Source organism: Myiozetetes cayanensis, unplaced genomic scaffold (assembly GCF_022539395.1).
Source record: "Myiozetetes cayanensis isolate MyiCay16 unplaced genomic scaffold, myiCay2020 scf2-11, whole genome shotgun sequence".
Taxonomy (NCBI): domain Eukaryota; kingdom Metazoa; phylum Chordata; class Aves; order Passeriformes; family Tyrannidae; genus Myiozetetes; species Myiozetetes cayanensis.
Genome location: NW_026087411.1, coordinates 65,720,177 through 65,747,230, shown reverse-complemented (window position 1 = coordinate 65,747,230; position 27,054 = coordinate 65,720,177). Strand labels below are relative to the sequence as shown.

Below are 27,054 nucleotides of genomic sequence, written 5' to 3'. Positions count from 1 at the left end.
TCTGCAGCCTGAAGTGCAAATCTGATGTCCCTGGCAAGTGTCTTGCCCCAAAACCGGCCATGTTAGGACCTGCAAGCTGGGAAACATCACAAAATAGCAGGATGCTATGGAGCTCTGCCTACTTATTTTGATGTGAAAGATAGAAATGACCATTAGATTTAAATCATTTGGGGAAAAGCAAGTACCTTTCATACATGGGAAGGAGCAGCATTACAACTACAAGGAGATCTCTAATGTCACATTTTGTTGCAAGTGTCAGACTTCAGAATTATGAGCCACAGTTTTAGTACAGATATTACATCACTTAATTCTTACCCTGTTCTCAGAATGATACAAAAATATCGCAAGTAAGCCATGTTATTCTTCTGGTCATAAAATGTCCGTTTTGGCAATCATGAACACTGACTATATTCGAGAGATCTAAATATTAAAACACACACCAACCCACCCCCCATCACTCAAAAAAAAAAAAAAAAATCAGTCACCTGTTTACCAGAAAACTGTAGCTGCTCTTGTAACATCAGATGCTCCTCTCCATTCAATCTTGTGCTCTCCACTGAATACATTGTGGCCCAGTACAAATAGCCATTTACTGAATCCACCACTAGATCCTTCACTGGGAGCATGACATGAGCCACAACATCCATATGGCCCCCACCCAGTGATTTTCTGTATATCTAGGGACAAAAGAATTGTTTTTAGCATCATACCTTAATCATCAGCCATGATCAGTCAAGTATACAATAGTGACTTTTCCGTGGCCGTTTATCAGAAGCCTATGGAAGCTGTAGGCATTTAAAGCCTAAACCTTCTGCATTCAAAGTATAAGGATGAATAATAGCTCAAAATTATTAGTTGATTTTTACCAGAAAGTAACAAAAGAAAAAAAGCTGAAATAGCTTTTCCCTTTCGTTTTCCCAGTTTTGGCAGCCTTCTGTCTGACAGAGTTTCTCTCCCACTTCATATTCACTATTCACAAGTGTAAATGAGGGTGCAAGGCAGTGTGAAATCTGGCCTTCTAGCTCCAGTTTTTAAAACAGTTTCTGACTTTGCACTTACAAGAAATGAAAGGCATAATTTGACAGCACTGCATAAATTAGCACTACAATTTTGAAGTCAGATACCTTTTAAATAATTCACATGTCAGTGTTCCTGATATAAGAGTGTACAAAGTGCATTTGTAATTATTTTTTAACTGCAGTGATCTGCAAAATATCACAGTACAGAGGTCAATCTTGAAAATCTCAGTGTAAACAAATAGTGTCAAATTTGATTAAAATAAAGTCCATCCACTTCTTAGCTGAGATCAATTTGGTGGCCTCCATTTTCACTATCTTCTCTTATTTTTACAATGTTGAATCCAACAAAACTGTTGATAGCATGTTTGATTTGCCTTTTTTGCACCTGGTAAATTCACTATCCTGGATTAGTGAATATCAGTGAACATTTTAACCCAAACTTTTGCGTAACTCTGGAAAATCACGTGAGGAAAGAAAGGCCACCTTGTTCTACACTATCATAGCAAAGGTCTAAATGCATCTCGGGTTGCAAGAAGTAGGGGTTATCTTCCTAAATTCTGCCTTACAGTCTTTTATTGTTGACTTAATGGAGGTTTTTTCTCTTAAGAAGTGCAACTATACTTACTGTATTTGCTTTGCCAGCCCAATACAAGCATTGACCCAACCAATCAAACGCCAACATCCTTGCATCTCTGACATCAGGTACATAAGTATTCTCAGTGGTACCCTTTCTTTTGTTCAACGACCAAGTCTGAACTTCCCCCATGGAATTAATCCAATAAAGAGTATTATTATACCAATCGAGGTCTTGGAGTAAAAAAAAAAAAAGGAAGATATTAAGCATTTCACAAACATGCAAATAAACCCCTCATATTTTTTCAAGAATAAAAAGTAGCCAGACACTTCAGGTTTTTAAAAATGAATACAATTGCACAGTTAGGCTCAGCTAACATGAAGATAGATGTTTCTTTATAGGAATATAATGTACACAAATAGTACATGATGACTGTAAAGCCCTGATGACTGTAAATGTATGATAAGCATATACTGGGATGCTGAAGACATAACTATTTAGGTCAGAGAGTTGATTTTAGCTCTGCTGTAACTGTGGTGATGTCAGTAGGGTTTCACTAGGGATTCATTTGACTCATAAAATAGAAGAAGATGAGCACAAAGGCTTGGCTCAATGAAGCTGCTGCACTGCACTGTACTGCACTACATTCAAGACTAGACTGCTGCAATAAGAACTCTTGTCTTTCAATTCTGCTGATGAAATTTATGGAAACCTAATAAATTCCAACAAGTCTGTAGCAGCAGCATGCACCTTGTTTAGTATTCACCTGAAATGTTTCCTATATGAGGATAGAGGAGTTCTCCTGGCCCATAACTATCCAATCGCTGCTTCCAGAGACCTTCAGGCCCCACTGCCAAAATATATGGATCTTCTTCAGCTGATAAAGAAAGAAAATAGCAGTTCTGCACACTAAGAAGAAATTTAGGTATAATATTTGTATTTCAGTAACAGGGGTTCTTGTTTCTGGAAAGTTACAAAAGCACCCTTAACACTTATTCCTCAGGAATAATGGACAAAGAAACGCATGAAAATATCATAATTTGTCAAACTCAGAAGTTAAGGGCAGGTTTAAATGCAGAACAATAAGGCATTCTGAAATCCTATTAGATGCTTAAAAACCACTGTGTGTTTTGACCTCGCCTTACCAAAGTCAGGTAAAAGTCACCCCTGATCTTAAGAGCCAGTCCAGCACCTTAAGCTGAAAGGTGTTTTCCCCTCAGACATAGGTTATTATGGGTGAACAAGGTTTCAAACAACATTCCAAAGACCTACAAATCTCAGACATTTCACACACATGCATTTCCTCTCATTATCTATGCTCAAACCAAGGATTTTCAGCATTTAGTGAGCTGCACTTTTCCATGATCTGTCATTAACCCCCAAGTGTGCAACCCACTTCATCACAGAAAGTTCTTTACAGAGCACAGGAAAGGAATAACACCTCTCACACTATTCATTTGATAATGTATCAAATACTGTGTTTGATAGTGTATTTGCATTAGAAAAATGTAGATAAGTAGCAATAATAAATGCATAAATGATATTTAATGCCATTATACTGGTTTAAGAATCTCACTGCTTTGACTAAAAGCAAATTTATTTATCCTGTGTTCTTTAATGTTTGTAAGACAAACCTTTCTGTGTCCCTTATTTTGCGGTCTTTGCTCAGAGTCTGGACCTCACCAGGTGGACATCTGTATACGCAACTCATTCTTCATTTTTCCTATGTGACAAAGTAATTCTCACCTTCTTCCAAAGTTGTGCCTCTAAATGACTCTGACCACGGCCCTGCACCAGCAGGAGACACAGCTCTAACTGACACTTCATACACCCTGAAGCTGGTCAGACCCTTCACTGTGAGCCTCGTTTTACTAATATTCGAGACAACCCATTTCTCCTCAAACGGGTGTTGAGGTGACACTTTCACATCATAGGTCCATTTCTGCCAAGCAGATAAACCTGTGAGAAGCAAATAATCATGTTATTACAGAATAGATGGTTGCAACAGATGATATACATTCTTTGAGAAAACTGTATATTGGAGACTTTTTTCAAAAATGCCAGTATCAGGGGAATTGGGAGATGGATAAATTAAAAACGTACACTCTTCATCTCTGGGACCAACCAAGACTGGTGGTATAATCTGCCACGAAGGATGAAGTTGGAAGAACCAAAATTTTCCCAAACCAGGCAATTTTTTGCTGGTTCTATACTCATACACAGAGGAGAGAAACCATACCACAGTCAGTGATCAAAAGTCATTACATCTCTGGTATACATGTTCTGTGTGATATCAGCAACCATACCATTCTTAAGATGAAGCCTTGCTTAAAATCCTTGGAGGGGACAAATGAGTTACCAACATACACTTGTATCAATTTAGACAGTCAGTTTGGTTGTTCTATTGGCAAATTACGGCTTACATTTTTCAAACTGAAGTAATTCCACAACTTTTATGAGGACCTGCTATTTAAGTCAGTAAAGCTCAAATCAAGAAAAGGGAAACCAGAAAGTTATTCTTCTATAAAGAAAAGGAGTGAGGAGTGGACTTTCAGAGAGAAACAACTGAACTTACTGGTTCCAATACTGTGTTCAGGTGGTCTCCAGCTGATCACAGCTTGGTCCAATCCAAATAACACCATGACAAGACGAGGTGTAGTTGGTAAAGGAAAAGGTTGAGCTGATGCCCCATAGAAAATCAAGTTGCCAAAGCCAAAGTATTCTGGATACACCAAACTGCAATCCACAGTATACTCATTGAAGCTAGAACTTCCTGGAGAGACCTCCTCGTGGAAAACCGCAGAGCCATCTGTGACTGTAAATGTGTTATCCTCATAAACAAAGCTCTCCACATCATTAAATGGCACTTGTGATCGCAGTATGTGAAATTCTGAACCATCAAGAAAACCTGACACAAAGGCACGTTCTGTTTTGTTGAAGAAAATGAGTCTCTTAGATTGGAAGTTGATCATGAAGGTTCTCAGAGAACTGGATCTCACTACTGGTGAAGCTGTGGAGGCAGTGCCAGGAAAGAGTGGAAGGTTTGCTCTGTATATGCCATCCTCCAGGAGACAGAAAATATAACTGGCCATGGAGCAAAATAAACCCAAATAACTGCAGTGCAAGCACTTTGTAAGTGACACACAAATATTTTAATAGCTCAGACATGTGCCTGTCTTTATGCGTATCAGGAAAATGCTTTTGCTTGTATTAATATATAAATACTATACTGCAAGAAGTAAGCACATAAATTTTTACTTTCTGGGAATTTTAATAGCAGATTATTGGGGAATATTCTTCCATAATTCTTCAAGTGTTAAGCATGAACATCTAAAATGCATAGAGATTCATATCCATAAAAGCATGAAATTTCTGAACCCCAAACTTCTGTGCTGGAAATGCTTTATCTCCTCTGCTAACATCCTAAGAAAGAGAGTGTAGAAAACAACACTGCATGGCACCACTCTTGTTCCACTTGTTTCGTAGTTTCCTATTTGTTACCAATCGCACTTCTGTTTTGCTAATGCAAATGCTTAGAACAGGAACCTAGATGACTAATGAAGTGGAGAAATTTAGAGAGGAGCTTTATAGCACCTTTGACACCAAGTGCTCAAAGGAGGACACTTACCCATTATAGGGATCAGCTATAACCTTCCTAGGAGATGTCACATAAAGAGGAGTGATGTCTTCAGCTACCGTGCAGTTCTCTAAATGGCAGACATGTATCTGGCAAATGAGAAGAAAAACTGGTGATGCTTTCATAGGGTGTTTGCTAATGAGCAAACAAGCTGACCCAAGATTCCTTCAGGGGAATCAGGCAATGAAATGGCTCTTTCACAGTCCTGGGTCCTTCTGGGCTCCTGAGTTGTCAGTCAGCCAAATATAACACTTGTACACAAGCACAAATGCAGCCATGACAGCTTACCCTGAAAGAGCTGTCTGTCAGTCATCTTCTCTTTCCACCTCTAAGCTGGAGGGAAAAGCCCAATTTTGACAGTCTAGGCAAACTATGCTTGGAAAATGATCTGGCAGGGAAGGGAAGTGCTTTTCTGCTTCTGGAAGCAATAGCTTGGGATTCAGAACTCTCTGCCATCAGTCTGTTCATCTGCAGCTCAGTTGTATCTTTTTATCACTACTGCTTTTCCTGCTCCTTGTTCCCTGAGCAGTGAGCAAAAAATCAAACATGCCAAGAGGATTACAAAAAAAAAAAAAAAAAACACTAACCATTTAGGTTAGTTTCTAGTCCTTTGTGCATTAGGAGACTACGTAAGTACATGCAGTCTCTTACCATTAATGTAGTTGATGTTTTATGAGTAGGAAATCAAGTGCAGGATTGCCATCTCCATTTTTACCTCAGATTGAAGCAGTTGTAACCAGAGCTGTCATCACTGTATGAAACACTTCCCTCTTAAACATCTATTGTCAATTTTGAAGGGCATTATAATCACTAACTAGTTATCTGACCACCTTCCTGAGGCAGAGTAGGAACCGAACAGACTAGATGGGAGCCAAGTGGAGAAACACAGTGCCTATATTGGGTATGAGGAAGGCGTGAAGTGAGTCTCAAAAACAAAGCAGTTAAAACTAAAACAGTTATGTCCTAAGGAGAAAAATAAGACACAGAGCCAGAGTTCCACGTAGAGGGTTTACTTTAAATATGACCTGATACTCAAGCCTTCCTTATTTTTTAAATTATTAAATATGTGGATATTATTGAGGTTAAAAATGTATTTCCATAAGTATATTTTGTGCATACATATCTACATATAAACCGCATTTTCTTGTGTAAAATGAATCACAGTAGTGGTTCAAATTAAGTAAAAAATTGAGTAAGCTCTAGAGCATTACCTTTTCATTCATGACAAAGTACATTCTGTGGTAGAGCCAGTCTACTGAGATGGACGTAATATTCCCCCAGCCAGCATAAAAGAGCATCAGGTCAGATACATCAGACATATTTGCAACTCCTTTCACCCAGATGGAATTCCCCTCAGAAAAATAGACAACTTGCTGATAAATATTCACAGAAATTCCTAAAAATAGAAAGATATGTGCACACAGATAATATAAGAAATAAATCATATTTTCAACTAATATTTCTACTTGCCTTAAAAATATGTATTTTTCAATCTGCAACTTGTCATCACAGGAGAAAAGTTAACTGGTTTTCTCCTCTGCTTCTCGTCTTCTTTAAGGTAATAAGGAAACTTTCCCATTTGCTATGTAAATGACATTATTATAGAGAATTGCCCTTCAGAAAGGTAATCAGACAAAGAGAAGATATGTAATATGCAAACCAACACTGATTGCCCCTCTATAGGGCACACAGATGCAATTGGCATCACCTCACAAAGTACCATTCACTCTAACAGTCAAGCTTGACATAATCTGTGCCACCCCTGCACTGTCAAAGGCTATTTAGTCAGGGGTAACATTTTTTTCTCTGGAGTCTTTGGCTCTGTGGAATTTGGTAAACACAGATTTCCACACTGTCACCAAGCAGCAGTGTAGATAAGAAACACCAGAGTTGTGAGGAACTTGAGATAACAAGGTTGTCTGGTGACTTGGGTTACTAAATCCCTCATTAGTATGCTAACACATCAGCCAGCACCTTTTAGCACTTGGTATTATTTTATTCTGAAGTTTGAAGCACATCCCCATATTCATGTTGAGAAAATATAGACATTAAACATGCATTCATGTTACCTCAGTTTAGATACCTACAGTGTAAAAGTCTCTCTCTGAAGCAGCTGCCTAAATACAGTGAAGAAAAAGTTGCACTGGGGAGAACAATTCATCTCTTCCCAATGCCTGTCACTTCAAATAGGTCTAATCATATCCTGAAAGTTCCTGTGATAGGTACTGTCTCCTGCTATAAAAGGAGGATAGGTACTGTCTCAGGCTATGTGAGGTGCCTTCTGTCCCTGGTGAACACAGAGGTCTTAGACACGCTTGACAGAAAAGGAGAGACCCAGTCAGATTTTACCTGTAATGTGGTGGTGTATAATATCGTCTGGCAGGCACTGAGCAGCTGCAAGGAAATATTCTGTGTATCTCTTCCTCAAAGACTCTTTTCTGGATAGGAAGAGCCATGTTGCTTTTTCCTTAACTAAAAAACAGTGAAACTCAGAATTTAGATGACTGCAGCACAGAGAATAATGTTGCTGGCTCAGATACATCATCAATAGGCACGCACATACACGTGTACACATATGTACATGTATGAATATATTCTTACACTGGAATGACAGACTAAAACCTAAACTCTCTGAGTGTCAAAAGCATACAGAGTTATTATACAGTGTCTTCTGTCTCCTCACACAGGATGACAATGCACCACATGAATTTCACACCATCATTTCCTGCAACAATAGCAAGTCCCTAGTGAGAAAAAGTAAGCTGGAGCAAATAAAGCCCTACTGACTCCTGAGGAAATGAAGGCACTAAAACATCCATGTGACACCAGGATCCAGCAGAATTGGGATATTTAACCCCTCTGGACTGCTTTGAAAACCCGAATGAAACCAGAATATTATCTTACAGAGCTGAGGAAAAGCAAGTCAATTATGTTTATTTCATATGTTTCATCCTGTTGAGAAGTAATTTATTCAAGAAACAAGTAGCTTTCACAGATGAAGATGATAATTGGATAGCATCATCTGCTTCAAACTTGATAAATTTAATTTTTTTTTTTCTAATAAAGTCACAGAATTTAAAGTCAAGGAGGAGAGATTTGGTCACATAAGCTGACATCATGCCTATAAAGGTCCAAGTAACTTACATCAAAACCTCTGCAGTAAATCCATACCTTCTGTCTGGGCTATGCATAACTCTGAGAAAGACAGATTACCTTGCTTCTGAATCTCAGATCCTTGAAAATCTATCACAAACCCTGCTAAATTGATTCACAAGGTAGTTACCTTCATTTTTAAAAGTGGTGTATTATTTCAAGTATGAATTTGGCTGATTTCCATTGCCAAATCATACTTTCTTTTTTTTTTTTCTCCAGTTTAAACAGCTGTCTGCTATCAGATTTCATTTCCTCATATGAGTATCACAAAACTGTGATTAAATGTTGTCTTCATTTATTCCCAAATAATCTGCATAGATTGAGCTGCATGTATTTCTCACATGATTACACACTGTAATTTTGATAATGATGCCTCCAGAGCAGAGTACAACAGGGCAATATTACATCCTCATCTCTTTTCAAGTAACATTTCTCGCAACCTACACCAGCAATCAAATTCTTTTGCTGACTCTTTCTGGGGCTCAGATCTACACAGCTCAGTACCTGATGCAGTAACACCATTTCTGAACACGACACATGAGGAAGGGTTGCTCCTGCTCAATGTTAGCACAGGGAGAGTAAACACATGCCTGTGCAATTCAGTGGGAAACAACCGAAACTGTATGTGATGACTAGTAAGGGGAGGCGGAGTGGTTCCTCATCCCCATAAAGTTTTTTTTTGGGGGAAAGGGTTGTTTGTTTGTTTTCTACCTTAAATTAATTGCTTGGTAATTGTATTACCATAATGAATGAACATGGCCTGGACTTTTCACAAATGACACAAACATTTATGGCTCAGGGTCAGCCAACCCGAGAGCAAACCTCCATGGAGTCACTAAGTAAGGATATATCAGTGTCTGAACTGTTATTTAAAAAAAAAAAAAAAAAAAACCGCACACTAGAGAAATAAGTTCAATTTCTCTAACCAATAGCAGAAGACTGGAGATTCAGAGACAGTTTTGAAGTGCTTTCATAGAGAGGAAGTATTTCCAGGTGTTTGAAAAGTGAATTTCTTCCAGAGGAGAGCAGTCTCCTTTGTTTTCTTTTGGTAACACTGATTTCATTCTTACTTGCACTCTATCTCAAAGTGTACCTTTCTCTGGCAATTAATTAATTAATATTTCTGCACTTCTTTGAGAGATGCCTACAGTGTATCATTATTTTCAATATTAATTAGTTCATATAGCAAAATAAACACCTTCATGAAAGAGTAACAAAAATTGATATGATCTCACATATTTGGCTTGAGACAACTGAGGAGTTTTGACAGAAGAGTTTCAAGTTAAGTATTTAATACTATTAGAAGAAATACATTTGTTTGTGAGCTGTTAAAATCTCATGTGGAAAACAGAATCATGTTTTTTTCAGTCACCACCCCAGACCACTGAAGTGTTTTTCATCTGTAATACAACTCAGGCCAAATCTGTTTGGGCCTGCCAGCTTCACAGGTCATTACTATGCTGTGTAGCCTAATACTGTCTACAGCTACAGAACAGGACTCTCCCTGAAATGTTATTGACTTGTCAGCATACAATTCCTTGACATACATTGGTTACAGTCTAAATATTAGTCTCTTCTCCCAGGTACATGACAGGCCAATGAACATGAGTTTGTCCCCACGAACAGACAGTGGTAAGTACTCTTGTACCTTTGGATGCTGGAGTTGTGATGTTGGCTTCGGCAGGGGGTCCAGCACCAACCTCATTAACTGCCACAATACTGAACCTATGGTAAACCAAAGAGACAGGTTTTGGTTTGCAGGTTTCTTTCGTAAGATTGCCTGGGAAACATTTTATCAAGTAGGGAAGCTGCTACATAAGTGTTTGACTTTTAGAAAATGCCCATTTAAATGCTCTGGGAAATTTATAATAAGAACAAAACCAACAAAAACTGAATTGCCCAAAGGTGAAACAACAACAGAATATTCTAAATTTAAATTCAAAATAAGTTTGCAGACTCAGAAGAACAACTCAATTTCATTTCAAAGGAAGAACCGTATTTACCAGTGCCACCAGAATGCAGATTTTCGTGTTTAATAAAAACAAAGGAATTTTTCACAATTCTTAAAGCACTAGAGAGGACTGCTGTATCATTTCCTGAATATACTAAGAACGTGCCACACAAACTTAAAAAAATTAAAAACAACAGCTAAGAAAATACTGCCTTCTGATGCTATATCAAGTTGCTTTTCCTTCCTCCCCATCTGACTTTTGCACAAGCAGCCAACTTACCTGGGGTAACTCTGTTACCTCAAGGAAAGCAACCCTGATTTTGGCAAGAACATAAGTAAAGAGCATAATTGTGAAGAAGTGGTATTGAGGAATACTCTGTGGGCAAGAAGTGTGACAGCACACTTGGCCACGTCGTTGTCTTTTATTTTGGTACCTGTAAGTGGTGTTTGGGAAGGTGGAGTAGAACTGAAAGCTGTGCCCCCTTGAGGCTCTTAACAATTCATGGTTTGCACTGGTCAGGAGCAAGTTGTATCCAATAATCAATCCATTTGGAAAAAGTGGTGGAGACCAACTAACTTCAACAGTGTTTGGACTTGAACTCTGAATATCTTTAATGACAGGAGCTGTTGCAGGAGCTGCAAGAGATAGAAATATCTGACTCTGGTATGGCATTTAAGACATTAATGGGTTTTGGGGTTTTTTAAGTACATTTTTAGGTTTCCTACTTTGTAATTCATTTATACACCAATAAACATTATTGGGGACAGCATAAAACTTCAGCAACAATTAACTTTTTTTAATGTCCAGGAAAACAGGTGTGTGTTTCAGTCAAGAATTTAGCCTGCATAATTATACACAGAAGTGCCCAATGTGCCCTCACAATTTTCAACATGTAATTTTCTGTGCTTGCTTTTTGTGCAGGCAGGAGCCCTACTTCAAACAAAAAGAACCTGGGATATTCTAGTTTGGTCTTCTGCAGCTACCCAATAGACAACCCAATAGACATCATTCTAAAGATTAGACATCAATGTTTTCTGTAAAAGAAATAACAATGAAACCTAAATGTTTCTGTTAAGGTCCTGAAAGACTTAATCAGTAGCACAATTCATTACCTCCAAAAGCACGTGTCCGGTAGCTGGGACTAGATGGAGAATGGAGCTGCAGCTGAGATGTAATGATCCAAACTACTCGAAACACATATTCTGTGAAGGCTTGAAGGTCTTTGACTGTATATGAAGTTTCAGAGATTACCTACAGTAATACACAGACACAATTGGATTTTTTGCCTTCCTCCATCTGCAGCTACTATATAGGATGCTATCAGGGCAAAAGAGGTCTCATACAGCAACATACATATTTCAGGATAAAAAAGTGCAGCATCCTAAGTTTAAATAAGAGGAAACTCTGGGAGTTATTTTCCTCATAGACTTTGATTTTCAATCTTTTCAGAACTTTTTGTCTTCTCTTTTCTTTAGAACACATGACCAAATCTAAACAATGAGCAGATGGAAGAAAGGATGGATGTAATGTAACAGTAAATTTTAAGAAGGTAGTAAAAAAAAAAGCTAAAATAATAACTTATTATAAGCCATGTATGTTAAACTGCTGATACATAGACTACAGTTGTAAGATCCACAGGCTCCTAGCTACACTGAAATATTTATTGTCTGAAGTAATTGTTCCCTATTATTTCATCAATGATTCATTCAGAAGAACTTCCTGCTTAGCAAATTATCTTTACCTTTGATTTGCAGCAGTAACTTGTCATGTTCTGTAAATTGGTCCAATAGAGATGATGGCAAGATAACAAGTGTGTAGTTGACGCAAAAGAACATAATATGAGAATAACCGTACTGAGTCAGAAAAAAGGTCTTTCTAGCCAAGTATTGTGCTTTGACAAGAACTAAATAAATTTCCCTAGGGAAAGGTGTTAAAAAAAAAAAAAAAAAAAAAAGGAAAAAGAAAAGAAAGCCAACTGCAGTATTTCTCTTGAATATTCTCAGTCTTGGTATTTTGTAAGCGTGGCTCAACACGAACCTATGGGAATGTTTACATTTAATAGAACTCAGTATTTTCATCCACTAATTTTTCTAGTCACTTTTCAAGCCCTATTTAGTAATTTTAGCAATTTTAATATTAAGGAGTTTATAGTAATTTAACATCCACATGTGCCAGGAAACAGTTGAACATTTTAGCTACACATTCTGTGAGAAGAGACCTTCAGTTGATAGTTTTGAACCTGCTACCTGCTAGTTTACATCAAGTTCCCTAGTTCCTATGTTGAAGGAAATGGGCAATAATTGACCACTCTTCAGCTTCTTCATGCTACTCATGATTTTGCAAACCTCTTTTATTACCTAACATATTATCCAATATTTAAAAAAAAAAAAAAAAAAAAAGACAGAGAAGAACCTATTTCCTTGCAAAGTGTCCTTCTTACCTCTGTGTACCTCCAGTCTCCAGGGAGCTGACTGTACTTCCACTGGATAATATATTTCACCCCAGAGATATTAGCTGGCTTCCACCCTAATGTGACACTGTGGCTTCCAATGGCAGATGCAAATGGTGCTCTAGGCTTGTTCAAGTAGTCTGAGGGGAAAATAAAATGCAATGGTAAGAAAAAAATCTTTTATGGTAATCTCTGTGTCTCAAAGGTAAAAGCCTATTACCCCACACACCTGAAAGCAGTGAAGCCAATAAAAGCACACAAAAGAATATATTGAAAATGTTGCTGAATAAATCCCATAACATTTTAAAGACAGTTTCATAAGTAAGCCTGCAATGGGCCAAGTTCAACATGAGCAAATGTGACTACAACTCTGCACTTATGTAAATGTACTTTTAGTTACAGGTACTTAGTAAAATTTTACTGAATAGAAACCTAGAGAAGGTGTGGGAGGCCTCTGAAGAGATTTTCAAGGGAATTATTTCATTAGCCCTACATCAGCCATCTTAAACATCATCTTAAACAGCTGAGATCGGACTCAAAATTCTCATGTCCATGAAAGGGAGCGGAAAAAAAGCTTTACTCTAAGATAAAACCTCAGTGTATTTGTTAAAGGAAAGAAGAGTGATAATATTCTGATTAATGAAAATACTCCAGTCCTCCCTATTTTTTAAAGAAACCCAGATCATAGAACAAGACTATAATCTTAAAAATTAATTTATCAGACTGTCAGTTGGACAGAGGACTCTATTCAGACTTACTTTGTGCTTCAGCTCCATATGCATCCTCTGCACGGCTGCAGCCAAACTTACAGGAAATTGTCTGTGTAGGGTACAGAACTCACTGGTTAGCTTTGTGTAAAGGCAAACTTCCTTCCAGAATCATACAGACACATTTTAAATACATACAAATTCTGTGGGCATTTTACACATATACAGGCCCTGCGAAAATCATTATATTCACTCTAAAAGACAGCAGTACCATGAACTCACTCCAAGGATTTTACTGAGAGCCTTTTTGTCAATTCACTAGGCACTGAATTAAGGGTTACCTCCTTACACATTTTCCCTTTGTGGAAAGCACGAATATGGGGCTACAATAAAGTTGGAAATAGACTTCAGAGATAACCATGGAACTTAAGGAAGGTTTTTGACTTGTTAGTGATGTATTCCACATGCTGGATTTCACCCTTTACCGCTTCAAGTATTCCTTATGAATGAGGTGCATTCTTACAGATGTACTTCCAGTGAATTTTCAAAATAGCCTGAAATTAGCAATTTGTAAGAGCAGTCATGCCTAATTCACACTTCCTTTTCAGTAGTTACTCCTTCTGGTACAGTTGTGTCTACAAGCTACAAACATAAATCCAAGGGCAGTGAGCTCCACATTCATGTCCTAAGAACAGAAAATTCCTGACTTTTCAGTTTAGGTAGGGAACATAGATATAGTATTACAGTGCATTATAGGTAAAGAACAGGTAGAAACATGTTCCAGGTGGGTTTCAATAGCTTTAAAATTACATTCTAGAGTCTCCTGGAAATCCAAAACTTTTGAGAAGTGGTGGTTTGAGTTTTTCTAGGCAGGTGTTTCATTTGGGCTCATTTTATTCTTTAAGTTCAGCTGGCCTATAAAATCTTGAAGTTTGCTTTACAGCAGCCACCTTTCAAGTGATAATTAACCTTTAGATCATTAACAAGCAATTCATTATGGTAAGTGAGGAAAATTCTTAACTGCTCTTCCTATGATTTGAGGATACACACTTCTGGCACCTTCTGGAAACCGAAAAGACATGTTATTTCAGACAGCACAGTTGCAGCTGAGACAGATTTGAAAACTTGCTTAGCAATATCCTCCTATATACAATATCTCACATGTAGACATTCAGTGCTGAGTGCAAGCACTTAAAAATTTTTATCCAGTGTTTTCATACTCAGAGAAATGAAATTAAATACTTCCACATGATTTATCATAACTGTTAGCAGCCAAAGATCTGAGTATTAACAGATATCAGTTATCAGCTGTACACTGGAGCTTTCATTTACAGCCAATATTTGTTTAGTTGTAGAGGATTGTGTTCTCAGATTACATACTGATTCATAGTGCCTTCTGCTTCATTTAACACAGACATTTCTGAGTATTTGTTTTATTGTGTTATTCTTTCCTTTGATTTTTTCTGAACTTGAACCATAAGCCAAATTTTTGGTTGAGGTAAGAGGATTGCAAAAGCTCCTAGCCTTGGAAATTTGGAGGAAAATTTGTCATATCTTCTACCTGAAAACGATAAATCCTCATATATTCTCCATTCATCAGAAATGCCCTTGTATGAGCCAGAGTATGCTGTCCTTTCCTGTGAATATTCCTGCCAAATTCAGTGGCGCACTCCTGCTTCCAGGTGAAAGGAGAAATACTACCAGATTTCAGTCCCAAGGTGTAGTCACACAGCAGAATTGAGTTAATGTCAAAGGAAAAGTCTTACTCCCACTCCTTTGCTCTGCAGACTGCAATGACCTGATCCTCTTTGTGTAGTGACATGACGCACACCTGACCAGGTGGATAGTCAAGTCAATCAACTGATCCAGTGGAAAGATAATCCCAAAAAAAACCCTTGCAGTGACAGTGAATTTAACTGGTATATTACATGACTAGACAAGGAAAAAAAAAAAAAAACACAACAAAAAACCTCAAACCCAAAAGCAACAAAACCCCCTCACTAACCTCGTGTTTTTACAAAAGTAAGTTGGTTACTTCATGGACAGTTTCTAGACTACAAAACCACTGTTTAATGCATTAGTAAAACTTTTTTATGGTAACAATTTGATAGATTAAAAAGCATTTAAAAAATAAAAAATAATCCTTTCAGTCAAATGTCCAGGTTGCCAATGGGTTTGTATTCTACTCAAGACTCTCTCCAGCTCCTCCATCACCTGCTTGAAGTGTGTTGCCCCTGACCAGTACCAAACACAATCCTGCAATCATCTCATCCTTATCCTATCTCATCTTGCACTCTATGTTCATGAGGAAAGGTCCCCAGAAAGGCGCTGTCTCTTTAAAAGCACTTTGTTGACCCACTTATCTTTTGTCTTCTAGCTCCCGCTCCTTGTTTCCACTTCCTACGAAGCTGGTATCAGACAAACCTTATCAAGCATTCTCTCTGGATAGTCTTTGATGGCACTAATGAAAAATTGGATGAACAAGACTCTGGTGAGAGCCTAAAACATAGTTTAAATAAGTCTGTACTGAGTTTCACAACGCTGAGATTAGTCTGCTTTTGTTACAGCAATGCTCTTTTCCATACAGCAGTGTTTAACACAAGCATACCCTTAGCCACCATGCTGAAAAGAAAGGATTCAGGTGCTTAACTCACCTTCAGAAGTATAAAAAAAATTAGACCTGAATTGACAAGTTTGTGTATCTACATTGGTTTTCTTAGCACCATGTGGACACAGTAATAACTGAAATTGTGATTTTCTTTTTTTTTTTACTGCTCTGATAGCATTTAACTTACCTCACATGCTCTGGTGTATGTCTCATTCTGCCAAGAAACAAATTAATAAAATATGGGATTAGTATAAATACAATCACAGAGTATTTCAAACAGATAATGCCAATTAATTAGAAGTTGCTTAAAGGGAAAGTACACTACAAAACCACTGGCAAATAATGAAAGAAGAAAAACCCACACTTGAAAAATCAGAAAGTCAACACTATAACGATGCTAAGGATGAATGAGATTTAGGTGTTCAAGAGGTCCAGGAAAAAAGAGCATTTTAAAAATTATCATGACAGTTGTCCCAGACCAGTGCTAGCTCTCATCCATCTGGTTTAGTAAAATCAAGAAATCAATTTACTAAAGACCATGTGCTTCATTTACATTTGCATGCAACTCTGAGACAGTCCCTGATAGAGTAAAATCCTGAAAAGCTCTAGTTCTTTCTCACTGTCTAAAAATCTGGGTGAGTGGTTGAGTTTAATGATCTGTAAAATGCCCACACATTTTACTAAGCATAATGAAAACTTTTGATATTACAGGCAACTTGCATAGCAAGAAGTAGTAGTTTCCCAAAACAGAATTTATGAACAAACTGAGATACAATACGGACATTACATCTTTTCATAGAATCACTGCTCTGAGCAGATTCCAAATGTCTGTCATTGGATAAGCCATTTGATGGACTGGAGACAAGTGCTATAGAGTTAAGGCTAAGGCAATACTCACACATTTCAGTGGACAATTGATTTGCACCATTGCATTCCAAAACTGACATCCCTGTGTGCACTGCAAAGACAGAGGATGGCTTTAAAAATGACTTTGAAAGCACATTTTTAAAGAGAAGGGATACTCCAGCTCTAATGATGAGGATATTTGTTCAGTTTTCAGCTGCAGTACAACATTCTGCATGACCAAGTCCCTTATCTCCTTCATGACCTGGTTCTTTAGCAATAAAATAGATATTTATAGCACTTAGACTCTGTAAAAAAATATATTAAATACATCAAACATTATAGGTTCTCAGATCTTACTATAAGAGAATTATCTTGTATAGTGCCATTCTCAGTGTAAAACCAAATACAGTGAAAAGGGGGAAAAAAAGAAGATGTTTAATTGCCTGGACAGCTCTGGTAAAGGCTGTGAGACTCTCACTTGGATTGAGAGCTCTTAAAGGATAGCAGGACATGTGAGCAGACTGTGACTATCACCTGAGGAGAGTGCTTAGCTTTACATAGGCCTTGGGAAAGGGCTGATACACAGCTCCAGGGGCAAGCCCCCCACCCCCACTCTCCAATAGGCAAGCCACCGGCTTTAAAACCATGTGTTTTCAAAAATGAAATAAATATTACATGGTTCAGGTTTTATGTTGGACTTTTCTTGTTTCTTCTGTCACACTTCTTGATGCTCATGAAGGTTTTTCTTTTAAAAGGTAAGATGGAACAACTTTAGAAGCAGAAGAATCTGATATTGAGTATTGCAAAGCCTCATGAAAAAAAAAAATTAAGACTTGGTAACACTGAGCAAAGATAATTGTAACCTAAACAGGAGAGTCAACCTTGCTATGTACTGTCATGACAACACAGACTTTTATGGTCCCAGCATCATAAATGACCCAGCCTCACTAGATACCAGGTGCTGAGAGGCTGCTTCCCACCAGTCTCTGCAGAAGATATTGATGACTGAATTGTCCAGCACTCTTCAAGGAATATGTATAACCACCAGCTTGAATTGCAAAGAAAACAACAGCTATGGATGTATGGAAAGCTCCTATGGAAAGTTCGTGTTAAGCTGAAGATCTCCCATTTGAAGTCCTAGGAAACTATAAATGTTCAATAATTGCAATAATAAGTTTTCTCCCATTGAATCAAAAAACTGTATGTAGGAAAATAAATAAGACAGTCTTACTGACACACATTGTGCTAGTAAAACCCATGTCAACTTCTTGTCTCAAAAACGAGAGACTGTGAACTTTCTAGATCACAACCTTGACCATGACTCACAGTAGAGATCCACACCCTTTTCAAATTTTCTTTAAACAAAAGAGATAGCCATGTCTCTAGTAATGTGTGCCAAATCTAACCACACAATCTAGTGACTTATACTAGACAAGCAACTGTGCACATTTACTTTGACAATATGATCATTGTACCCATTATACTCAAATAACAGTAATATAAAATGTCTTTAAACAACAAAGTAAATCATTACTCACAGCTCCAGCAATGTCACTAACATTACAGAGGTTATTAATTCCAAATTCTCCTTCCTATAAGAGAAATACAGACATTTTTAAAAAAGAGTCAGAATATTTCCCCAAAATTCTTTGATTAAGTATAATAAAGCATTGGTTTCTTGTAAAACAGATTTTCTTTGACTGATTTTCCTCATCCGGAGAAATTTATTGTTGACACACTTCTCACTTGAGTCTAATGTCAGAGTACCCTCAGAGACATAGAGGAATCAGTTGGTGTTAATTAAATTAGCTCAGGTAGGAGTTTGGCTCTTATCTCCTGATTCTGGTTCACTGAGTCAATAACAAATGCTTCACAAATATGCTGGGCTTAAATGACAAAGCCAAGTGGCTTTGGCCCTGCAAGCAGAAAGACCTTCCTTCAAGCTAAATGCCTTTTGTCTGGCCACCTTTTGAAGCGTTTTACCCAGTCACACGGTGACCTCCACCATCCTTCCTCTTCTGCCAAAAGTGCTCTCCAGCTAATGCACCTGGCTTTTTTTATGTAATTCAAAGTGTGCAAAACCAATCACTGTTGGTGAAGTTCAAATGAAGATGTACGCAACTACCTTAGAGAAGCTTAGCTCTTAAGTTTAGACCTGAAAACAGGTAAGAGAAGCTTTAATAAAACAACTCTCAGAAAGAAATTTTCAGCACAACTAGGCACATTGTGACAATCCTAAGTTTCACAAAGCAAATTTGAACACAAGTAGACTGCAGGAGTAAAATAAGATTTACATCTCTCAGACTCTAAAATTACATTTTCCTCATCTGAATGCCTTACTCAATACGTTCACTGAACATGAATGTGATTTTCCTGTCTTTCAAAGCTGAAAGGAAGAGCAACTTACTTCTTATTCTGAATTAATTTAAGCTTAAGTCAAAGGATCCCCATTAAAGGTATCACTGCATGATAGGCTTCCATCAGGGAAGGCAATTAACTCTTTCACCGATGCTAAAGTTAGAACTAGTTTTAAAGGAACTGTCAGGAAAATGTGTGAAATAAAATGGAGTAGGTGATAGTCCTCTGCAGCAGGTTTCCACAGTTAGTGTGAAGGCACAAAATGTCCTTTTTATAAAGCAAAGATACATGATCCTCTAAATCACATCAACATTTCAGGCAAATAGAAGCAAGGAGGTAATTCCTGAAAGCAGAATTATTGTTTGGATTTGAGAGGTTTTGCTAATCTTTGTTCTGCATTTGTAGAAGGAAATATAATGAATTCCATGCTACTGTTCAAAGGAACATTAAAAAAGCATAGGACTAAGGATCTGACCACTAATTTTAATACTGAGATAAACATCCCCAATTTAAGCAAATTAACTTGAAAATTAAGCTACAACCAGTTTGGTATAGTTGTGCAAGCCACAGATTCCCAGACAATTTCTTGTGAATTTACAGTTTTCCTAGGTTTATAAAAAAAGTCCTGGATTAGACAGAAACTAATTAATAAAGTGAATAAATAAAGAAAAAAAGTTTAGCTCCCCCACCTTCCAGGATCTTTAGCATTCATAGTAATTTCATTCAATCAGATCAGTAGGATTTCTTCTTTACCAGGTTCCAAATATTCAAATGTCAAACATTCGCTTTAACTAGAATACATTCTTTAAAATAATTTTGGAAGAGCTGATATGTAACATAAAGTGATAAAAACCATCTGTGTTTCAAAAGATTAGGTGCAGTTTTTGAAAACTTACCAGGATACTTGTACATAAGTTCTGACAATTCCTCGAGAAAGTACAGTACACTGCAGAAATCCATAGACTGTAAAAAAATAAAAGTCTGTTTAGCAGGAAAACCCACAGGCAAGCGTTTCTCATAACTTAAACTTAATTTCATCTGTCAGCCTGATTCTTTCCTCCACTTGGCAGTACAAACTCCTTTTAGTCTAGGTGATAGAGACGGAACTGTGAAATTTCTGCATGTCAGGTTATTAAAATATTTTTTCAATCCTTGTTTACACTCTGTTCCTTCAACAGCTTCTCAGCTTCCTGGAGCACTTGTCTTGAACTTACGCAACATCTACTTCATAGTTTCTTATTAAACCACTGAAACAAAAGAGCTGACCAATGAAAGTCAGTGTATCTACTTACACAAGTATCATTAACGTAAAAGGGAGGCTAAGTGAATATTTTTAATCATGTGCTCCAAGCAACATGGAAACAGAGAAAGAATGGGGAAAAAAATGGCCTAAAGTTAATTTTTAGAGTGATTAAGCTATTTCTAAATATTTTCAAGTGAATGCAACTAAGAAAATCTGTTTGTGATGATGAACAACCTTGTTAAAACACCCCTGACCGTATCACACATGACAAAAATTTTAATTAATTTTCTATTTTAATGACTGTTTCCAAATGTTCCATTTCCACACCAAAATACCACTCAAAACAGCCTGTCTGCCTTCTGATGCAATTTAGACACAAACAAAACAAGCACAGTCAAACTGCTAGGAGCTCTCTACATGAGTGGGCACAACTGTAGTAGTAAATTTGTACCCAAATCATAGAAGAAAATTGAAGCTGATAGGTAAATCTTGTATCTGATTTAAAGAGTGGTGAAGAGTTGGAGACTCACAATAAAGAGGTCAGTGGAAAATCAAGCTTAAGACACACTGAGTCCCACACGTCTGTGCTGTATTGGCAGAGCAATTCACAGAGTCATTCTGCAGCAGAAAATCAATCCAGCTTACTTATATATATGCAAAACCAAATGCTATGTCATTTTGTGTATGTGTATTACTCATTATAAATCAAATTTGCTATTTTATAAATAATATAGCATTCTGATGATCAGTTGAAGCTGGCACGTCCTATCAGTGCTGCTTAAAGGGGTACCTCCTTTTCCACCATATCTTTCTAAGCTCTGTTCACTTACCAAGCAAGCATTTCTGCAGTCAGGCAATAAAACAGGTTAAGAATCTGGTTAACACTAACCCAGCAACTACAGGAGTGAATTGCTCAGCATTAACCTGGTGGTGTTTTCTCTGGTTCAGGCTCTAGAACAATGCTCTGTGCTGCTCTGTCCTTGCAGTGAAAGGAGTAAAAGCACCAAGGCAGGAGGAAAGGGTAAGCCAGGCTGGAGACAGTCATTGAATACTGTGGAACACGGGGCTCAAAGGTGGTTGGAGGAAGAAAAGGCTTTGTGGAGAGGGTTCCTTCCTTATCTGCCAGTTGCTGTTGGAAATGTTTGGGGGGTTCCTTTTGCATTATCTCAGTGTCCTCACCACTACTCAATGGAACTCCTAGATGGGAGTGAGATTTATCTAGGGTGAGCTTAGCTTTCAGCTAAGGGCTTCCAGCTACACAGCTGAGGGGGAATTATTGCCTCATTTGCTTGTCACTTCACTCCAAAAAGATGTTGCCCCCGCTCCAGCCCATGAGCAAAGCTGCTCAAGAGGTAACTCCTTAGCTCCAGCCGAAATAGCCAGTTTAGTCTTACTGCTTAAACAGTAATGCTCTGTTAATCCAGCTCATCTTGGTTGAAGAACCTTCATCAAAGCTCACGTGATCAGCAAAACTGAAGAGGAAGCTGGTGAAAGGCAGATGTAGGCTGCTTTGGATGGTGAGGACATTTAGGACCCTCAGGATTTGGTTTCCAGGACTAGTAGTCTTTTTACTACTTTTTTTTTACTAATTTACTATACTAGTAAATTAAATGTACCCACACCTATGCCCTAGCAAGTGGTATGGAATAACGCACATCCACACTTCAAAAATAATTCATAAGTTACTATCTTAGATGTAGCGCAGGTAAACAAATATGTCTACGTTCAAGCTTTTTTTAAGAATCTTTTAATCGTATTTAATTATTCAACACTTTTTTTGGTTTGGTTGGATTTTTCTTTTAGGAATTGATTGATTGTTAGGATGTCTTGGGTCTTTTTTTGTCACGTATAAGGAGGAGCAGTAGGAGGTGAGAAATACAGAATCATAGAATCATTACAGTTGAACAAGACTTCCAAGATCATTGAGTCCAACCTTGGACTGAACATCACCATGACAACTAAACTATAGCACTGAGTTCCATGTCCAGTGGCTTCTTGAATACTTCCAGGGATGGTGACTCTACCAGGTTAAGAATCTGGTGAGGAATACAATCAAGGTGGATCTGAAGAAAAAGTCCCCAGCACCATAAAATATTGGCATTTGGTTTTTAGGACAAGGAAATTTGGTTACTATCAAATACACATAATTAACCCTTCCTTTATGACTGGAAAGCTTTGCTATTACTGGTGCTGATAATTCTTGTCAGTGAGTATTTGCACACTCATATATGGGTAGTACATGTATACTTTGCACAAACGGGTTCTAAACATTACCAGTAGTTAATAAAATAATAACATTAAGGACACTATTCAAACGAACAACTAGTCGAATGATGCAGAATTTTTTCTTAGACTTCTAACACTGTTTTCCACCAGGTGTCACTGTAGCATCCCATAAACTACGACTTTCAAAGAAAAAAAATCCAGCTGAAATATCTCCTTTCTTTTTTGTGTTCCTTTGAACGCACAGATTGAAAAAATACTAACAGTCAACCTAGTCTTTGGATTTTTCACCTGAATTTCAGAAATTCTTCAGGAATAGAGTACTTATGGGCTTTAGAAGCCAAACTTTAAATGAAAGGTTTGCAATATGTGTAAATGTTGGAGTATCAAGTGTAATTTTTAAGTGCATTCCTATCGTAACACTGCATCCGGACACGGAGCTGGGGATCCACACTTTATAATATATCATTATTAACCTTGTCCTTTTTGTTACAGATCTGCTTACAGAACGTCATTTCCTTCATCCCAAAAACCAGCACAAGGAGAGGATATGGAAGGGAGAAGATTCTGAATGAGGACAAAACCAGAGAAAACTCCATTACAATTCCCTACCTGAACAGCAGTATACATCAGAACACTTTACAAACTATGGACTCATCTTTCAAACCCTTTTGAGATAAATAGAAGCTAAGTACAGACAAATAATTAGCTGTGATATTAATGAGTAGGGCTGTCATATCTTGAGGAGAAACATGCACATTATTACTGCCAGTAAAACAGGTAACTCTCATCTTCTTTATACATGAAATTTTCATGATCCATGAAGACAAACCTTTTCTGTGTATGAACATGTACATGATTGTGTATATGTGTACATGAATGGTACAATATAAGCAGACTAATGATCTAAGACACAGAGCTTTAGGGCTTTACTGCACTGAAATTAACAATTCAAAGTGGATTGGCAGCCTCCTCTACCACACACCCTAGTGCACAGACACAGGCTGTTGCACTTAAAGCCAGAAATATCAGTTGGGAAACATCTTCTGGGCTGCCAAAGGTTACAGCCCAACACATTAACATCAATTGATGGCAACTTCAGGTTTTTTTAATACTACAGGACAAAAGCTCTCAAATTTCAGGGCAGCTCCTAGCTGACCCAGTCCTGGAGCCATAACATCATCCCTGCCCCTGTGGCAGCAAACTCCATCATAAAGGTAGTCCAAGTAGCTCAAGGTAATACCCACTCCAGCAATTTAATTTTGATCTGCTCACACATGTGAGTCAGGCACCTAAAATCTCTTCAAACTAAATACTTGTCTATGTGCTGCCACTTAAACACATCTGTCCACAGTTTCACAAAACAGCAGCACACAGCAGCAATTGGAAGGAGAACAAAAACAGAAGAGGGGTGGCTGAGGAGGCAAGGAGTGGGACACCCAAAGCCCACAGATGTCCATGTCTAATCTGGGTTGTTTGTGTCCAGTTACATAGCACTAAAAATTCCTTGAAGATGGACCACATTTGTGAGTCCTGTCTTGATAGGGTGGAAAAGCTGGGAGAGGTGAGACAGCAGAGACTATCCATCCCTCAGCCTGCCTATAGAGCAGAGCAAGGAAAAGGAAAATCTCAGCTTTTACTTATCAGTTTCTAACTCCTTTGTCTTGGGGAGGTCATCTTGAAAAAATACGTTGATGTGAAGCACTGATGTGAAGCGCTAGAGGTGATGGATCTTTACTCTTTTCCAAAGATCACAGATTATTCCGTTTTCCCTCCAGCAGTGGGCCTCCATTGTATTCTGAATTTCTCACTAAAGTAAGTGAACAAGGACCCCAAGGGCAAAAACCTTCCCTTCACTGCCCAGGCCTTCCTCCTTCCCGTTTTATTTGTTAGTGCAACAGCTAAGACAGCTGTTTGTCTGCCAATAGCAGCCAGTCAGGCAGAGAGTGCTGTGCACAAACAGAGGGAAGACCATACAAGAGAAACCCTCTGGAGTCTGGCTCAAGATTTATATCTATCTCTGCAGATTAGAGAAGTGGGGTTGAGGGGGAGGGAGAAGCAGACTGTTAAACTGGATCAAATTGGAAAGACAGTCATGCATGAGATACTTAGCTAAACCAGTCAGGAGACAGGGATTTGTTTCTATTGATCTGCAGTAATGATGACTGGAGAAATGTCTCATTAAACGGTGTACAATGATGGATTTCAGACTAGGCAAATTTGAGCGGTGGAGATTAACAATACTAAAAGATGTGAAAGCTAGGCCAGGATAGAAAATACATGGAATGCTAAAGGGTAACATGGATCTATACATATGCTGCTATAAGATTCAAATCTGAAAGGAAAGGAACATATTAGGTCTTACTAAACTATGTTTGTGTAATCATCCTACATGACACCAGGGGAGAAAGAGAACAAGCACAAAGTGACAATAAAGCCTTTCTGTTAAGTAGGTAAAGCTTGTACTGCTTTTTGTATTGCTTTATAGAGGATAGGTTAGCACAGTATTTGCAAAGCTTTTTAGTGATTTGTTCAACTGTATTGCCTATTAGACATCTCCTGATTATTACTAATCAAATGTGTAGCCTGAAATGTGAAGAGAACTAGATTTCAACATGCACAAGTAGCAGGCAGTGCAACAGTGTAAGTGTAAAATGGCCTGACGCAGTATTTCTGAAGAGGATTGCATGGAAAAGGTGTGCAAAGGTTTTTAGAGAGGAACAGAAGGAAAGAAGATTGCATACTACAGAGCAAGTAACTTATTGCTCTGAGCATGCATATCAGCGTATAAGCAGATGTAAAGCCAAGATTAGGAGAAAAAGACAAAAGCTGCAGAAGCAATAGTGTAGATTACAGGATCTTTGTAGAGATCTTCAGAACAATCAGATGTTCAGCTTGCATAAACATCTCCCATAGAACTCTTTATCTCTAACACCTCCTGGTTTCCATGGCATTCCCAAATACCTGAACATTTCATCTCCCTGTAGTTCCACAAAAAGAAATTGCTTATCCAGCAATCCAAAAGAGAGCCTGTCTACACAGAGTTTCTTACAGATAAAGAAGCAAGAGTGTCCACTAAGGAGACAGGATTTAACAGAGGCTGTTTTGACTATTTCAATCACCTGCCTGTGTGTGTTGCTGTAGTGTTGTTTGGATGTACTGCTTAGTAACCTTTTGGTATATATCTAGAGTTTCAGCCTTTCACTCAAAAACCTCCTCTCCTTAGCTGAGCAATACCCTTGGGTACAGGCACTGAGACTGGTCCACAGGAATGAGTAGATCCCTTTATCTACACAAGCAAGAGCAGAGCTCCTCGTAGTAGGGGGAAAAAAATTAAACAAGTTCTCTAAAATGTTTTTGAGCCTCAAACAAGCAGAGACTTGTAACAAACAAGTGAAGATATGCCTGATCCCTGACATTCCCCACCATGTTCCCAGACCTCAGTTTCCCTGCCCTGTCCTAGCAGAGTGGTCACTTTCCCTTGCACCAGGTCTTGTGCTGTTTTGATCTTCTACTGAGCTAATTCAGGTCCCAACACAGCAGAAAGCCTTCACCTTGCTGTCAAGAAAGTGTCCTGCTAGCTCAGCAAACTGAATTAGCTCAACACAACATCAGGTGAGCACCAGGAAGAAGGGAAGTAAGGCCAAGAAAGAAACACTTTGACCCAGCTGGTTTGAACCTTCACTCTAACAGCTGCTATTGTTAACTAAATTTAGGTCTGATACATCATTGTCCCTTAACAGAGAGAAGACTGGGGTGTGGGGCCTGCTAATCGTGACATGTTTGTGATCTTGCACAACAGAGCTGTGACCTCTTTCTGCATTATGACAACACAAATAGTAAGAGTTGGCCCTTAATTGTGAGTACATCTGGACTCCCAAAAGATTTGCAAAACAATAACATGCTAAAGCTATAATGACAAACACCACCTCAAGGTAAAGCAGGCTAATACTGGAGAAACATTAAACAAAGGATGTCATACTGGTTCATATGTTTATGCTCCCAAGATTAAAGATATAAATTGGTTTATTGAACGTACATTATTTTTCCAGTTTTACTTACATGTGCAAATATAAGCACATTGTACCTCTTCTAAGGCTGAAAGAACTCAGTGGAGCACAAAGAGGAAAGAAATACATCAGAAAGAGGAAACCTCTATATCAAACTGGATATAAGAGAATCACTTATTTTAAAATAATAACTGCAATAATTATTTCTGAGAAAATTCTTCTGATTTGGTTAGGGGGTTTGGTTTGGTTTTGGTTTTTAATTTATTTTAGAGTGA

General features: G+C 38.0%; 1 protein-coding gene across 1 annotated transcript in view; it reads right to left on the bottom strand.

Moving 5' to 3' along the window:
- The window catches only part of ROS1 (ROS proto-oncogene 1, receptor tyrosine kinase), a 74,289-nt gene extending 53,967 nt beyond the window's left edge, over positions 1 to 20,322 (bottom strand). The window contains exons 1-17 of the mRNA XM_050315396.1: positions 20,200 to 20,322; positions 18,484 to 18,537; positions 16,998 to 17,057; positions 16,287 to 16,313; positions 13,543 to 13,603; positions 12,776 to 12,924; positions 11,448 to 11,586; positions 10,769 to 10,970; positions 10,032 to 10,108; positions 7,580 to 7,702; positions 6,442 to 6,626; positions 5,222 to 5,319; positions 4,169 to 4,677; positions 3,340 to 3,552; positions 2,360 to 2,470; positions 1,645 to 1,826; positions 486 to 677 (exon numbers count right to left, since the gene is read on the bottom strand). Coding sequence (XP_050171353.1) covers positions 486 to 677; positions 1,645 to 1,826; positions 2,360 to 2,470; positions 3,340 to 3,552; positions 4,169 to 4,677; positions 5,222 to 5,319; positions 6,442 to 6,626; positions 7,580 to 7,702; positions 10,032 to 10,108; positions 10,769 to 10,970; positions 11,448 to 11,586; positions 12,776 to 12,924; positions 13,543 to 13,603; positions 16,287 to 16,313; positions 16,998 to 17,057; positions 18,484 to 18,537; positions 20,200 to 20,322 — 2,505 coding nt within the window. The remainder of the gene's footprint in view (positions 1 to 485; positions 678 to 1,644; positions 1,827 to 2,359; positions 2,471 to 3,339; positions 3,553 to 4,168; positions 4,678 to 5,221; positions 5,320 to 6,441; positions 6,627 to 7,579; positions 7,703 to 10,031; positions 10,109 to 10,768; positions 10,971 to 11,447; positions 11,587 to 12,775; positions 12,925 to 13,542; positions 13,604 to 16,286; positions 16,314 to 16,997; positions 17,058 to 18,483; positions 18,538 to 20,199) is intronic.
- Between the last annotated feature and the right edge of the window lie 6,732 nt (positions 20,323 to 27,054).